This window comes from Hirundo rustica, chromosome 9, assembly GCF_015227805.2.
Source record: "Hirundo rustica isolate bHirRus1 chromosome 9, bHirRus1.pri.v3, whole genome shotgun sequence".
Lineage (NCBI taxonomy): Eukaryota > Metazoa > Chordata > Aves > Passeriformes > Hirundinidae > Hirundo > Hirundo rustica.
In genome coordinates, this window is record NC_053458.1 from 9,521,910 (window position 1) to 9,537,003 (window position 15,094).

At 60.3% G+C, this 15,094-nt stretch overlaps 3 protein-coding genes across 7 annotated transcripts; 2 read left to right on the top strand and 1 right to left on the bottom strand.

Annotated features, from left to right (window-relative positions):
- The first annotated feature begins 484 nt into the window (after positions 1 to 484).
- On the top strand, positions 485 to 5,295 carry MUTYH (mutY DNA glycosylase). 2 transcript variants are annotated; one of them, XM_040073282.1, is made up of 15 exons: positions 485 to 618; positions 731 to 854; positions 1,409 to 1,448; positions 1,742 to 1,815; positions 1,952 to 1,993; positions 2,070 to 2,141; positions 2,346 to 2,459; positions 2,705 to 2,802; positions 3,073 to 3,217; positions 3,304 to 3,379; positions 3,454 to 3,639; positions 3,823 to 3,968; positions 4,171 to 4,323; positions 4,465 to 4,515; positions 4,744 to 5,295. In XM_040073282.1, exons 4-15 carry the CDS (start codon positions 1,759 to 1,761, stop codon positions 4,846 to 4,848), a joined length of 1,245 nt encoding a protein of 414 aa, XP_039929216.1. In that variant the 5' UTR covers positions 485 to 618; positions 731 to 854; positions 1,409 to 1,448; positions 1,742 to 1,758; the 3' UTR covers positions 4,849 to 5,295. The 2 variants fall into 2 exon arrangements, with proteins under 2 accessions (XP_039929216.1, XP_039929218.1); XM_040073284.1 differs by lacking the exon at positions 731 to 854 and having other exon boundaries at positions 496 to 618.
- HPDL (4-hydroxyphenylpyruvate dioxygenase like) lies at positions 5,261 to 8,699 on the bottom strand. 2 transcript variants are annotated; one of them, XM_040073285.2, is made up of 2 exons: positions 8,593 to 8,699; positions 5,261 to 7,561 (listed from the first exon to the last, which is right to left on the bottom strand). In XM_040073285.2, the coding sequence occupies exon 2, from the start codon at positions 7,486 to 7,488 to the stop codon at positions 6,310 to 6,312; it is 1,179 nt and encodes a 392-aa protein (XP_039929219.1). In that variant the 5' UTR covers positions 7,489 to 7,561; positions 8,593 to 8,699; the 3' UTR covers positions 5,261 to 6,309. The 2 variants fall into 2 exon arrangements, with proteins under 2 accessions (XP_039929219.1, XP_039929220.1); XM_040073286.2 differs by having other exon boundaries at positions 5,261 to 7,499; positions 8,593 to 8,624.
- A 1,295-nt stretch (positions 8,700 to 9,994) lies between these two features.
- LOC120756853 (selenoprotein Pb-like) lies at positions 9,995 to 13,298 on the top strand. Of its 3 annotated transcripts, none has more exons than XM_040073599.2 (5): positions 9,995 to 10,125; positions 10,860 to 11,082; positions 11,182 to 11,394; positions 11,532 to 11,667; positions 12,286 to 13,298. In XM_040073599.2, exons 2-5 carry the CDS (start codon positions 10,874 to 10,876, stop codon positions 12,529 to 12,531), a joined length of 804 nt encoding a protein of 267 aa, XP_039929533.1. In that variant the 5' UTR covers positions 9,995 to 10,125; positions 10,860 to 10,873; the 3' UTR covers positions 12,532 to 13,298. The 3 variants fall into 3 exon arrangements, with proteins under 3 accessions (XP_039929533.1, XP_039929534.1, XP_039929532.1); XM_040073600.2 differs by having other exon boundaries at positions 10,071 to 10,130; XM_040073598.1 differs by lacking the exon at positions 9,995 to 10,125 and having other exon boundaries at positions 10,401 to 11,082.
- The last annotated feature ends 1,796 nt before the right edge of the window (positions 13,299 to 15,094 follow it).

Sequence of the window (15,094 nt, forward strand, 5' to 3'; positions counted from 1 at the left end):
CGGGCACGAGCCCTCCCCGGCACCTCCCTTCGAGGTTGGAGGGCAGGCGGTGGGCGTGTCCTCCTGTTCTGATTGGCCCTCGCCCGGGGGCGGGGCGGGAAACGTTTTCCCGGGAAAGCGCGCGCGGCGGCGGGAGCGGGCGCGCCATGAGCCCCGCGCGGGCCCGGGCAGCGGCGGCGGCAGGGGCGCTCCGGCGGAGCGGCGGGAGCGCGGCCCCGCCCCAGGGGCGGGGCAGGAAGCGCGCGTCGCCCCGCGGAGGTGCCCGGTAGCGGGAGGGCAGGGGGGGAGTGTGTGGTGTTCTCTCGGTGGCACGGACAGCCGGCCTGGGCCGTCTCCGGTGCTTGCTGGGTACTTATAGAGCCCGGTACTCGGTGCGCGTCCACCCGGCAGCCACTCAGTAGGGCTCCCGCCTCTGCTGCGGTTGAGCCCCGCAGCCCTTCGCCGTCTCCCACCGAGCGCTGACCTCGCGCCTCTCTCCTGGCAGGAGCCCCGGCTGCAGCGCCCGCTCCGCCGCCCCCCCGGCATCTCTTCAGCGACCCGGCTGAGGTCGAGGCCCTGCGCGGGAATCTGCTCGCCTGGTACGACCGATGCAAGCGGGACCTTCCCTGGAGGGCGCTGGTAAGGGGAAACTTCGGGAAGCGGGCGTGGGGAACTACTCACTCTACCTTAAGGGGGCCTGGCTGAAGTGACCATGGTTTTTCCCTGTGGTGCATCTCTACCTGCACGGAAGTGCTCCCAGCTAGTCGTGGCTGTTTTGTGGTGGCTGGTCTGAAGGCAGTCCCTAGGTATGAAGAGTAAAAGCTGGGTGTGCTTCTCAAACGTAACCTTCAAGAGGAATATTTATCTCTGTCAAGGTTAGTCCAGCTCTGTTTTAATACTGTTTTGTTCCCGCCTCCACGGTACCCTGTAGCAGTGAGTGCTGCATGGAAAAGGTTTCCCATGTATTTGTTTTAAGCCTCCTGGATGTTTTTAAAACTCCTGCCTGTTCTGTGCTCAGCCTGGCAGCAGTGGATCGAGAGTCATTGTAGTGGTGAGGGTGGGCATCAGCTTTACAGCAATGTCTGAACGGTGGGAACTGCACAGCTCTTCTGTGGGATTTACATCTGCCTCCAATTGCTTCCTACGCAGGCAGGCTCGGGTATGGGACAGTTCTCTGTGGGATTTTAAACCTCATAAGTAACTCTCTATATGGGATTTTATCAGCAAGAAGATGCTTTGGCTGTCACTTGATTAACCCAAACTCAAAACTTCTGAGTGCTTGGGGGAATTTTTTTTTTTTAATTTCAGGTTTTGTTGCAGTGTTCTGAAACACACCATGGATTGTTTTATTTTACACACAGGTCCCCTCTGACACAGGTGGGGTCCTGTGTCACCTTGTTTCTCACACTTCATCTTCTTCCCCTTCCAGGCAGCGACAGAGTCGGATGCCGACAGACGGGGATATGCAGGTGAGGAGCAGAACTGGCATTGCGAGGTGTGGCTTTGGGTGCCATCCTTGGAATAAGCTGCCTGAAGCGGCCATGAGAACTATTGATTCCCCTTGCAAGGCACTGGGGGGTTGGAGGACCCACCTTGGGGCTGGGGGAGCTCCTGTGGGGCAGGATGTGGGGAAGGTGAGGGGTGGAAGGGTGTCCCATGAGCTGGATGCTGTGCAGGGTTTGTAGCCAGTGCTAACATGGCTACAGCACGTGGTGTGGGTGGTGTTGGTGCCTGTGCTCTGACCCCTGCCTGCTCCCTGCAGTGTGGGTGTCCGAGATCATGCTCCAGCAGACACAGGTGGCTACGGTGATCGACTACTACAACCGCTGGATGCAGGTGACTGCTGCTTACAGAGTCCTGTGCCCACAGGCTCCCCCTTTTTGGAGACCTCGTCCACTGCCTGTGGCAGATCCCCAGTGTCAAAGCGCAACTCTGCTTGTCCCTGACTTGTCCCCTTCCCTGTGCCCCGCAGAAGTGGCCAACGCTGCAGGCTCTGGCACAGGCGTCGCTGGAGGTGAGCGTCGCTGGGACCGGCTGCTCTCCCTGCCCTGTGGCTCCCCGTTAACACCGCGCTGTGTCTCTCGGAGCAGGAGGTGAACGAGCTGTGGGCCGGGCTTGGCTACTACTCCAGAGGGAAGCGTCTGCAGGAGGCAGCAAGGAAGGTGCTGGAGTTGGGGGGAAGGGGCATTTCTAAACCCTTCTGTGGCTGCTGGGCTGCTGCTGGTTCACATCTGCCGTGCCTGGCTGGGGCTGTGCTGCTGGCACGAGGCTGCAGAGGCTGGGATCCCATCTTCCCCTGGGCAAAATGGGATACCTGCACACACCCACCCCAGCTGCTTCCCTGAGCTCGGCCCCTTCCCTGCCAGGTGGTGTCTGAGCTGGCTGGCCGGATGCCCAGGACGGCTGAGGACCTGCAGAAGCTGCTGCCGGGCGTGGGCCGATACACGGCGGGAGCCATCGCGTCCATCTCGTACGGACAGGTGAGAGCTGGCATCAGTGGACACGTCCCCCCTCTGCTGCCCCGCCCCACTCCTGACAGGATCCTGCTGCTGGGTCTCACAAGGTTGTGCTTGGCTCTCCCCCCACTTCGGGTTGCATCTCAGCCCCCACCCAGCTTGGTCTGTGGGTTGGCCTGGTGTGTGTCACTCTCCATCCTGGGAGCATCCCAGCTCCCTTCTTTGTCCGGAGTATGTTCCAGCTTGGTAATTCCTGCTCCTGGTCCCAGGCTGTGGGAGTTGTGGATGGGAATGTGATCCGGGTCCTGTGCCGCCTGCGATGCATCGGTGCCGACTCCAGCAGCCCGGCTGTCATCGACCGGCTCTGGTGAGGGGAATGCTCTGTCTGTGTTTGGAGCTGTGCTGATCATGGCTAAGGGCAGGATCACTCAGGAGCCTTGGGGAGCTGAGCCTGTGAAGGGAGACAGGCGTGGGGTATGGGAGCTCTAGGGAAGTTGGTGCTGCTGGGAGCAGTGGTGAAAGGAGCTGTGTTGCCTGTGCATACCTAGGAGCATCCCCCCTGACAGGCAGGAGGCAGGCAAAGATCCCGGGATGCTCTCCCCAGAGACCCCTGTGCCTCTCACTGCCATTTCTCCAGGGACATGGCCAATGTCCTGGTGGACAGCAGTCGCCCAGGGGATTTTAACCAAGCCTTGATGGAGCTGGGGGCAACTGTGTGTGTGCCCAAGGCCCCACTGTGCGGGGAGTGCCCGGTGAAGCAGCACTGCCAAGCGTGGCGCAGAGTAAGTATGGCCCTGAGGGTTTGCCATGCCTGGGGACAAGGTGGGCTGGTGGATGAGCCTGTCCTCGCTTCTGTCCCCCCTTGCAGGTGGAGAAGGAGCTGGCCTTTGCCTCTCAGAAGCTGTTTGGAAAAACCCTCCCAGTGCCTGATGTTGAGGACTGTGGTAAGCATGTGGGGAGATCCCTGTTGTAGCTCCAGGTCTGAGCCCTGCAGCAACTGTTACATTGGTGTTGGCAGGTGTTGGGGACTGTCCTCTGTGCCCCCCAGCCACGGAGCCGTGGGACAGCAGCCTGGGGGTGACCAACTTTCCCCGGAAAGCAGCAAAGAAGCCGCCGCGGGCGATGCGAACGGCCACGTGTGTGCTGGAGCGGAGGGGCTGCCACGGGGCCCCAGAATACCTCATTGTGCAGAGACCCAGCTCGGGTAACGGGGCTGGGGAGGAGGGGGATGAAGGCACCACACAGCCCCTTCCCACCTGCATGAGGGATAGAGGGGGAGGTATTGGTTGCTGGGGTGGGGAAAGGAGCCCTTTGGGGCTCTGATGAGGCTCAGTGTTCCTGGATGTGTCCCTTGCTGTCTCACATTTCTGTCATGTCTCCTTCCCAGGTCTCCTGGCTGGACTCTGGGAGTTCCCAAGTGTCCCGCTGGCTCAAGATCTGCAGGAGGAAAAGGAGAGGGAGGAGCTGGCTGATCACCTCCAGGCCTGGATGGGGCAGCCTGTGGCAGCAAAAGGCCTGCAGTTTATTGGAGAGGTGAGCCTGGAGCTGGAGGGATGCAGTGTGAGTTGAGCCCCCTGTGCTCAGCCATGGGGATGTGGCACAGAGGAGAAGGGTCTCCCTTCCCCACCGTCACCCCTCCCAAGCTCTGCCCCACTCCTCAGGGCCTTGGCAGGCTCAGTGCATTTTGCATTTCCTGCCAGCTGCCTGTCTCATGTGTCTTTCCATCCCCTCAAAGGTCATCCACATCTTCTCCCACATCCACCAGACGTATGTGGTCTACTCCCTGCACCTAGATGGGGATGTGACCCTGGACCCTGCCTTGTCCCCATCACGATGGGTGACAGAGGATGAGTTCCACACCTCGGCCGTGTCCACAGCCATGAAGAAGGTATTGGGGGGCACTTGGGCCTTTCCTCCCTTCCCTCAGTTATCTTGGGAAAACCCCTGGCATCCTCTCAACTTCTCTGGGCTGTCCCAGCTCCAGGACCCTGCTGCTGTGCAGCTCTGGGCTCTTTTGTTCTTCCTTCAGGTGCTGAAAGCTCAAGAGAAGCAGCGCAGAAAGGAGAGTAGCCCTGTCAAGGTGAGCAGTGCTCCAGCGTGCCTGAGGCCCCAGTGCTGTGGGACAGCCTCTGGGGTGCTGAGCTAAGGGCCCCTGGGGTTTGGGATCAGGCCAAGGAGCATCCCCAGCCTGTGGCAGGGGAATTTTCCTGACTGGCGCTGCCCCTGGGTGTTCCCAGTGCCCAAAGGGGATCCCTGGAGATCGTGGGGGCCCTTGGGGTCTGTTTGAGCCCTGCTGTGCCTCCTGCAGGGCTCCAAGAGGAAGCGGGGGAACAAAGCACCAGGAGCAGGCAGCACCTGCCCTGGGACACAGCTCTCCCTCCACGCCTTTCTCCGGGCACCGACCGCGCCGTGAGGGCACCGCCCTTCCTCGTGTGAGACACCAGAGCCCCGAGCTGGGGTGAGTCCTGCCCAGGGTGGGGCAGTGGTGTCACTGTAGCAAGCCCAGGACACAGCACTATCATGGTCTCCCACTCTTCCTTTCCCCTGCCTCCCCTGTGGTCGTTGTGCCTGGCTGTGGCCACTGGTCCTGGACTAATCCTAGAGCCAGACTTGCCCTCCCTCCTTGGCTGGAGCCCTCCTGGGGCTATTCAGCCCCATACTGGCACCACTTTGGCACTGTGGGCTCAGGGCAGCAGGGGTTTCTCTCCAGCAGTGGGAAGGCTGTGGCCACATTGCTCCTGCAGCCCTGTCCCCTCATCTCATGCCTGCATCTCATCCACCAGCCAGTGACTGGGGATGCTGCTGTACCCTCGTTTTTACTGGACCTGAAAATAAATCTCAAGTGTGGGGGGTTTTCTAAGGGACTGTCTGTTGCACTGTGCTAAGCTGGGGGTGCTGGGCAGCCTGCGGTGGAATGAAAAGATAGGCAACAGGATCCTTACGTCTGGGCTGGGGAGAGCAGGGATCTCTTTATTAATGCACCCAAGAGGCCCTTGGCTGAGCATGAACTGCTGCTGACCCCAAATAAGGCACTCAGAGCACCCCTCCTGCAAGGGCAGACATCAGCCCCCAAGGGCTGTGCAGCTCCTGCCCATGGGCTGCTCCTCCCTGGGGCTGAACAACTGCCCCCAGGGATTTTTGTACCGTTTCATCCTCGTTTTATATTTTTTCTGTTGGGCTGCTCAGCACTGTTTGTGCTGACTATGGTGCACCCTTGCAAAGGCACAATGCTGGGGACTGGCCGGGACAGGGGACAGTCCTGGAGGAATGCAAGGGGCAGTGATCTCAATTTTAGGGACACGCCTGCTTTGAGTGATGGAAATGGCCATTTCATCCTCACCTAGCACTCAGCACATCTTAAATAAGAGGATTAAAAACTCAAAGCAGTGCCTGTAAGTTAATTTGATTGAGAGGAGCAAGAGGCCACCGCGAGCCCTCCAGGGCTGGTCATGCTGTGGGTGGTAACTGTCAGGAAGTGGCCATATCCACGGCCTCCCGATTATCCACTCCCCTCGGATAATTTCTCCATGTCTGGGCATGTTTCTGTGCCAGCACACTCTTGGCCGTGCTGCAGGCTCAAGTCTCAATAAATTAAGATGAAACCAAGGCAGAAAGTTCTTCACGTGAGGTTGATAAATCACTGGGGAATCCAGGGCAGGGGAGAAATCCCACCCATCCTGGGGCATGCTCAGACCCCCGCTGGTCTCAGCCCCGAGCGTCTTATTCCCACGCTGAACTGGCTCTGGATTGATCTGGAGCCATCCCTTAGTCCCTGCCCACCTGGGCCACTCCAGGGATGGGATCTCTGTGGTCTTTGCCCCAGGGTTGGACTGGAGAAGATGGGGAGCTGAGGGAGGAGGACTGCAGTGTTGCACTACTGCTGCTGGTCCATGTAGACCTGCACAGCTTTCCACAGTGCCTGGATATTGCCTTCCCCAAAGCCCGTCGCTCCCCGACGGTCAATGAGCTCCAGGAAGAAGGTCTCCTCAGAGAAGATGGGATGGGTGAAGATCTGCATCAAATATTCCCGAGAGGGACTCTCTGTGGCACCAGTGCCCGACCAGCCCTTGTGCCCAGGCACCGTGGTGTCCAGGAGGATGCCAAGCTCTGCCAGCATGTGGGGGTCCTGCCCAGCTCCTCGGATCTCCTCCGCTTTGCCCCCCTGGCTGTAATATGTGGTGGGGGGTGTGAAGAACCGTGCCCCCTGCTGCTGCAGAGCTCTGGTGGTGCTGACGATGTCAGTGGTGCAGAGGCCGACGTGCTGGATCCCAGCCCCACCGTGCTGCTCCAGGAACGTGTCCACCTGGTTGGTGCCATTCTGGGAGAGGGACTCAGCAAAGACCAGCTTGCAGCCGTGGGCTGGGGTGTCCTGGGCGCTCTGCAGTGCAAGGAGCAGCATGCCCACCCCCTGTCCCCCCAGCACATACCCCTCAGCTGGCCTCTCCTGGGGGTTCAGCAGGAAGCGGTGGAAGCCGAAGCAGCGCTGGTACCAGTCCAGAGCCGCCCGGGCCCCACCCCGGGGGCACACGTACGTGATGTGGTCAAAGTGAGTGATCTTGATCCCATCCCCTGTGGCTGAGGGGGCTCCGTGGATGGGCTGGAAGCCAGGCAGGAAGGGACCCCGATAACAGGATCGGTCCAAAAGGGTGTGGCTGATGTTGCCCACGACAGAGCTCACCACGCCGTAGGTGACAGAACCACCCTCATCGCTCAGCTCGGTGGGGGGCACCAGCAAGGAGCATCCCTGGCTCTGCAGCCACTTGCAGAGCCCCGGCACGTCATCCACCTCGAAGCAGACATTGGAGGCTGTGCCCAAGGTGGGCTGGGGATCTATGTCATAGAGGAAATCACAGGGCGAGGTGCTGGCAGGTGCCAGGCGCTCGTTGACGAGGAAGATGGCAGATTTCTGTCGCAAGGCCAGCTGCCGGACACGCGGCGTCTCCCGTACGGCCACTGGCTGGAAGCGAAAGGTGTTGGCCAGGTGCTGGGCCCAGCCCTGCCTGTAGGGCAGGTGGAGGGAGATGAAGCAGGGGCGGCTCAGCAAGGCTGCCATGGCTGGGCAGGCTGCAGGGAGGACGCAGGGAATCAGAGGGGCTGCTGGCCCTGGGAAAAAGTCATTCCCCCACCTGTGTTTGCAAGCACAGATGCAAATGCGTGAATTTTAAATAAGTGGGTCTGAGGAGCCAATTTGCACTGTGAAAGGATACCCACCTTCGGGACGAGCTACAACGAGCTGCCCAAGGATGCTGAGCCTTCCTGCCAGCCCTCCACTCTGCTGCTCTGTCCCCCATGCTTGAGGTCCCAGAGCAGGAAAGCCCCAGGCCCTGGGTGCAGCCCTGCAGGTCCCCTCTGGAGCCACGTGTCCCTTGGGAGTCCTGCAGGGAGGTCAGCAGGGATCCCCAGGGGAGGAGGTGTGCTTCACGTGTAAGCAAGATTATGGGGACAAGGGTTGTGGTGAGAATGTCCTGTACCAGGAACATGGAGGTTGGACTGGTAAACATGGAGCAACACACTGATTACAGCTAAAATGCTCCTGTGCTGTCCCAGCACCTGTCAGGTGTGTCCCACGAATGGAGGGAAGCAGTGGGGTCATGACAGGCTGATGTGCCCTTCCCCTCCCCAACACGACAGCGTGGGGCCACCATGCTCTCTGCAACAGTCTCAGAACAATAACTTTGCCCTAGGGGCAGAGAGGAGGGACACTTCGGGAAAATGACCTTCCTCCCCACCCATCCGAATATCTGTGATGCTCAAGGGGGAAAAAAGATCTGCCCAAAACCCCAATCGGCATCACCCCTCCAGAGCACCCACTGAGGCTTCCTGACCCCATAGCATGTACGAACCGCCCTGGCCAGACCCCACAGGGGTGCAGTGCGCCGGGGGCCACACGGCTGCTGAAATACTCCTTTTCGTCCGCCCGCTTGAAGGGGCTGTGTGCCCCGAGCTCTCCCTGCTCCTTCCCACCAGCCCAGGGCGGACGGACCGCGTGGAGCCCCGCTGAGCACATGGGCAGGGGCCGGCGCTCCTTCCCTCCGTCCCTGCTTCCCAGCGCGGCAGCAGCGCGCTCCCCGCTCCGCTCCCGCCGGCCCCGCTCTCCGCGCCCGCCCCGCCACCCCCGTGCCCGAGGGGCCCCGCCGGCCCCGGGGCTGCGGCTCACCGGGGTCAAGGCTGCGGGCGAAGCGGACGCCGGGCAGGGCCGGCGCGGGGGCGGTTCAGTTCGCTCCTCCCCGGCATGCACCAGGCACGGCGGGCCGGGCGCGGTGCTGGCACTGCCCGGGCGCTGCGGGAGCGATCCCGCCGAGGGATCGGGGAGAGACGGGGCCGACGCACGGAGAACGCCCCGCCCGCTGCGGGTGCCGCAGTTGGTAGCGAGGCCGGCGGTGCCGAGCTGCGTTTGCGGGATGAAAAGCTCCCGGGCTGAAAACCGCAGGCGCCGGCGGCTCGGGTTGAGCCGAGTGAAGAGGGAAGCGCCTGCCAGGCGGTGGCTGGGGCTCCCTGGGACACAGCTGCTGTCTGTGCAGGATCATTCCCTTCCAGCCCGCGTCCCAGGACATGAACTGGGGAAACGTGTCCCTGCTCAGTGCTGGGCACTTCACGGTGTCCGGGGTACCCGGTGGGGACTTGCGGGTAGCAGCGTGCGGGTGGGGGGTGACAGCTCTGTGGAAAGTCCGGTGTCAGTCATGAGGGACTGCTCACCAATCCAACCCACGGCTCCACATCTGGGATGCTTAAGGGGGAAAAAATATCTGCCCAAAACCCCAATCGGCAGACACCTCTGGGGCCCTCCAGCCCCTCAGTAGCGATCCCCTCTCCCCCTGCTGTTTTCAGACGAATCCCCCCTCTGTGTGCATCTGGGATCATGTTCTGTCCCCGCTGTGACTGTGGCTGCTGCCCTTCCCTGCCTTATCATGTTTTTGTACAGATCCCAGGTACAATAAACTGCTCAAATATTTGCAGAGATGTCCTTGTGCTGCCAGAGTGGTGAGCTCCTCTTGTTTGGCTGGGGGGTGGAATCCAGTGTCGCTGTGATTTCCCAAGGAAACACCGACACCACCACAGGAGGCATGGAACTGGACACTGGGGAGTTGCTGAGGGGCCACGCTTGGCCTGAGAACAGCCGTGGGCATTACAGAGCAGCCCGGCTTTGGGGTGACACCCCACAGGGCAGGCAGCTCCGGCACCCCAGCGGGTGAGGGAGGCACCATCTTTTTGGCTGCAGCGTAGCAGAGACTGCGCTGGTGGCTCCTGTGGGACCTTGCGCGGGGATGGCGCTGTTCGAGGTCACCCCACAGTCCCGCAACCCTTTGGTGCAAGCAGAGTCCTTGGCAACGCCCCCAGCCCTCCCTTGCCCGGGAGGTTTGGAGCGGAGGCGTCCAGCTCTTCCCTGCAGCACCGCCCGTCACCCTCCGGCGTCAGCCCGGCACCAGGCACCGCTTTGCTCCAGCACGGCTTGGGCTGGGCTGTGGCAGCACCCCGAGGCCACATGGCACCGACGGGGACAGTGCCTGCCTTGTCGCTGTCCCCTCGAGGCAGGCGGTGGTGGCCGGAGCGCAGTCCCCGCTCCGGCCAGGCTCTTCTCCTCCCTCTTGGGCGGGGAGAGTGGACAGGAGATAAAAGGGAGACCAGGGCCAGCTGGAAGTTGCTGAAAGCTGCTGGGGCCCGGAGCGAGGGAGGACGGCAGCGAGGAGAAGTGCGGTATCGAGGGCTTGTTCTCGCGGGGAGAGGGCTGGGAGTGGGGGCACATCCACCCTGACCAGATCCTGCATCTCCCTGCTTCCTCCCCAGATCATCCCCCCAGACCCCTATCCTCCCCCTTGCCCATTAAGTGTGGTGGATTTTAGAGGGATGGGGAATATCCTGGGGTGGGCAGGGTTAGGGGGCTGTTGGAGGACGGGGCTTCAGGCAGATGTTGGGACTCAAGGGCTTTAAAGGCTCTATGTACTCCCCAAAGCATTTTGTGGGGCATCAAGGACTCTCAAGGTGACCTGAAGGTGAAACCATCTTTGTCCCAGTGACTGTTCACTGGCAACTGAGATGAAGAGGGCTGTATCCCTGCTCCCTTCTGGGGCAAAGACAGACCTCTCTCGGGCTGGGTTTGTTTTGTGGGATCAGAGAAGTGGAGACGGCCCATGGGAGGAGGAGCACCTTCATCTCTTGAGATGTGGAGTGGGTGTTCTTTGCCGGGGGAGAACAGGGTGCTATGGAACTGGGTGCCCACAAAAGACAGTATCAACGAGCTGGATGCTCCAACTCCCCACCTCATCTCCCTTTCCTTGCCCTCTGGGGTGGGGGTCCTGGCTCCCAGTGCCAGGATCAGGCCAACACTGCCCACAGTCCTTGTCTGCCCTGGAGCGGGGTGCAAGGAGGTATTTCGGGGTTGCAGTGGATCTGCGGGGAGAGTAACACCCCGTGTCCCCCTGCTAGGGTCGGGGTCGAGGATGGGGCTGCTGGTGCTGGCCCTGGCCACCTGGCTGGGGCTGGGGCTGGCCTCGGCCTCCGAGGAGGCGGCCAACAGCAGCCGGATCTGCCAGGAGGCTCCGGCGTGGACCATCAATGGCTCGAGCCCCATGGAGGGGGCGGCAGGCCAGGTGACGGTGGTGGCCCTGCTGAAGGCCAGCTGACAATTCTGCCTGAGGCAGGCCCACAGGTGAGCCCCGCTCCCCCTCCCCAGAACAATCCCCGCCGCCTCAGGGGCCTACGGCGGCGCCCTGCCCCGGCAGCCCCTCCCAGCGCCGCCTTCCCTCAGCCTCGGGGGCCTGCGGGAGCGGCTGGCCCGGCAGGGCACGGCCCATGTCCGCTACATGATCGTCAACGAGAAGGCGCCGCTGTCCCGCGCCATGCTCCCGGAGCTGCAGCGCCATGCCCCGCCCGGCGTCCCCGTCTTCCAGCCGGAGCGGGAGGACCCTGACGTCTGGCAGGTCCTAGGGGGTGACAAGGACGACTTCCTTGTTTATGACCGGTGAGTGTCCTCCGACTCGCCTGAGGCTTTTCTGGGAGTTACAGAGCGTTTGATGGGCTTCCAAAATCTCCCCTCATGGCTGGGCTGGGGGGATTCCAGACCCCCGTCTTGATCCCGGCCATGGCTTCTCCCCTCAGGTGTGGCCGCCTGGCTTTCCACATCCAGCTGCCCTTCAGCTTCCTCCACTTCCCCTATGTGGAGGCAGCCATCCGCTCCAGCCTCGTCAAGGACTTCTGTGGCAACTGCTCCTTCTACCACAACATTACCCAGGAGGTAAGAGCTGGAATGCTCGCTGGAGCCGGGATCCCTTCTGTCCTCCGGCACCGCACATCAGCAGAAACAATCTTATCTCCGAGGTGAGGATGAGCTCTAGGCTGGTAGCTGCCCTCAGATGTGTTTGAGAGACAAGGTGATGAAAGGTATGGAATAAGGGCACTTAAATAGGTCAGAGCTTTCCGGTTGAAAAGGAATTGACTAAAGGGGTCATATCCCATGCCTGGGAATGCTAACCAGGACTGTTCCAATATAAGAAAGGGCAGGCAGTGGATGCAGAGGTGGCAAGCTCAGAGCAAAGAAAAGGATGTAGCTCTGAGCTTGGCAAGTGATTAGTCACTTCCCAGGAGAAAAATACATCCAGAAATACTAAATGCAAATTCCCATTTCTGGACCAAAGACAGCTTGAGCCAAGGGATACAAGTGTAGAGGCTTCTGCCCTGTATGCTCCAGCCTCTCCTGCCCTCCCTGTGCCTTGGGTCAGGGCTGGAGAGCATTTGCTCTGACCCACAGTTTCCTGTATGATGAATGCTGCTCTGCCTTCTTCCCAGTGCTCCCAGGCTTTCTGCAGGGCTCTGTGGGCACATACCACACCAGTCCTTGTGTTACTTTCCTCAGGGTAACAGTACCATGGAGGGCTCTGCAACCCCGAGCTCACTTCCTGAACACGAGGGGATGGAGTCGGAGATCCCCATCCACCAGCACAAGCCCCTCCATCCTCACCACCATCATGAGGTCAGCAGCGAGAGGGACACAAACCCAAGTGAGGACCACAAACCTGCTACCCATGCTCACCACCACCATGGAGACCATGCCCAGCTCCATCACAAGGGGAAGAAGCAGAAGGAGGAGGATGAGCATTAAACCAGGCTGGGCGGCCTTGCAGAACCCAGTAGTGTGCAGATGACCCCAACTCACTTCACAGAGGTGTGGAAGGACTTGCTTTGGGCTGCTGGTCACCAGCAGCACTGGTTTAACAACTCTCTCCAGCATACCCCATGAGGGTTGCACTCCTATGCTGTGATAGGGATGGAAATTCCCCTTGGATCCTGCTCAGTGCTGCGTTTTCAGCCCCAGGGCTCAGTTCTGAGCCTTCATCTGCCACTGCCTGCCTTTCTGTGCTCAATGAAGCCTGCTGTGCAAACCAGGAGGTCCCTGGTCACTGCTGGCTGACACTGCACAGAGCGGGAGGGCGGGGGTGGAGGGGCCAGAGCTGGGATGGGAGCAGCACTGCTGGCATCCTCTGCCCGTCCAGACACTCGTGGGTGTGCTGGAATCCCTGGGCTTCCTGGCCAGGGAGCCAGGGGAGGGACAGCGTGTGCTCTGCAGGACATGGTTCCAGGGGTCTGAGGGCACGAGGAGCGGTGGGATGTCGCAGCTCCCCATGGTCCAAACCCTGTGCCCCCATAGCTGTCACATGCTTGGCGCCCCACAGACCGTGCACACGGGTATGTGCAGTGGTGGCGGGTGGCCGCAAGATGGTGGCCTTGTCCCCTCTTGGAGACCCGGGGGCTCCAATGGGGCACGGCCCGGGGAGGACAGGGTGAGGATCCTGAGGTCTTTCCTGGTGGTAAGCGAGGTGGGAGGGCAGCGTGGATATCCGGAGTATGAATAAAACCTCTGTGAAGTGACCACTGCTCAATCTGGCCTCCGGTGGGCCCGGGAGGGGCGTCTTGCTCAGCACCGGTCTGTGCTCTGGGCACAGGGAGGGATGCAAGGCTGGATGTAGACCCCATGATGCAGCAGCTGGGGATGATTTACATCCCCTGAGCAGGAGGCGAAGGGCTTGAAGGCTGAAGAGAAGTCGTCTTCAAGAGAAGACCCCATCTCTTCCTATCTTCTGGCTGCCTCCCAGAATGAGAGCCCAGGACATTAACACTGCACTGCTTGGAGGATGTTTGGCTCAGCACCTCCATACCTGGCTTGTAGGTGTGATGTTGTCGTGCCTGCCCCAAGCTGCTGCTGGTTCCCACATGTAGTCCAAAGTCACCGTGGGCATCTTGTCCCCAGTGCCCAGACCAGTCGCCATTGCAGGCATATCGTGGGGCTCCCCAGCCCTCAGGCAGGTGGGTGCTGTGCCCTTGGCAGGCAGTCACGCCTGCCTGCACCTTGGGGTGCCCCAGGCCTGTCCCTGCCCTTTACTCCAGCCCCATCCATCATCCCACACAGCCCTACTCAACGCCTCTCCAGGCCCCGCAGCCTGAGTGGGGAGCAAAGAGATGTTTCGCTGCTCAGTGTTTTCATGGTGCTCTGTCCTGATGCTGGATTTCTGCACTCTGTCTCTTCTGGAGGATGCTCTGCACAGTGACTGGGACAAAACCAGGGTGAAAAGGAGCTGTTCCTCACAGGGATGAGAGAGCAATGGGGTCAGATGCATCTTTCTCACTAGCCAGGCTCTCCCACAGGGTGCTGGCTGAGACCCTGCTCCCCCTCCTCCATCTCTCCTCCCCCTTCCTCCTCTACCTGCTCCCAGTAGCCTGCAAGGGCACCTCTGTCTGCGGCTCCTGCCATCAATATTGAGGTTATCTTTTTCTTCTGGCAGCTGCTGTAATTGAAACAAAGCAGGCCGGGCCTCACGGGCTCGGCTCTTCTCGCTCATTTTGCTGGTGCTATTGAGACAACTAATTCATCTTATCGATGCAGGGTTGGCCTCTTTTCCAGCAGATCCGGGCAGAGTGGTCTCCCTGCCATAGCTGGTAGGAGCAGACTGTGTTCCTGTGGCATGCTTCTGGGTGCTGCTCTTATCCAGCCTCTGGTCCTTGGCTTGCCTCAGCTGGGTGCTGGCCACCAGCAGAAGATGCCAGAGGAGCCAGTCAGGGGAAGAGGTGCAGATTGGAAGGATGATGATGACTTTTGTCTCTTTTCTTTTGCCTTCTGATGCGTTATCAGCACTAGTATTCAATTCCACATCCTTTCCTTGTGCAGCTCCTAATGATGTCCCTGCCAAGGAGGTAACAGAGGATGAGTGGGGCATACCTGGATTTGCATTCCCTCACTGATGACCAGTGCTGCAATTAGCCATGGCAGAGACAGGAATCCCATCTGGTGCTGGGTGTGTAACAGCTACCATTTGGTTACCTCCCAGCAGACAAATTTCTGGCCCTGAAAGCTTGGGTGGGCATTTTGCTTTGGGTAGAGACATTGAGGTGTGGGAAAGAGCTGTGGCATTGTTTGGGTGAAGTCCTACATGACTGAGCAGGGGCAAGGCTTTAGAATGAAACTGATCCTATGCCATATATTATTGTCCAAAGACCTGAAGGGTTTGGGGTGCCTGTCGGTGGGGTGGAGAGGTGTTTTGGGGGAGGAAAAAGGCTCTCTACATCACCGATGTCTTGGAGAGTGATGGCGTAAGTAGAGTCTGAGAGGTTCAAGGAATTCTTACCTGTTGGGGGGCTGGCTCAGCTCTGGGTCCAGGGCCAGAAACAAG

Coding starts and splice junctions, on each gene's coding strand:
- MUTYH (XM_040073282.1), top strand. CDS start 1,759: ATGCTCCAGCAGACACAGGTGGCTACGGTGATCGACTACTACAACCGC. Junction 2,142..2,345: donor TGCAGGAGGCAGCAAGGAAG/GTGCTGGAGTTG, acceptor CTTCCCTGCCAG/GTGGTGTCTGAGCTGGCTGG. Junction 3,969..4,170: donor GCCTGCAGTTTATTGGAGAG/GTGAGCCTGGAG, acceptor ATCCCCTCAAAG/GTCATCCACATCTTCTCCCA.
- HPDL (XM_040073285.2), bottom strand. CDS start 7,488: ATGGCAGCCTTGCTGAGCCGCCCCTGCTTCATCTCCCTCCACCTGCCC.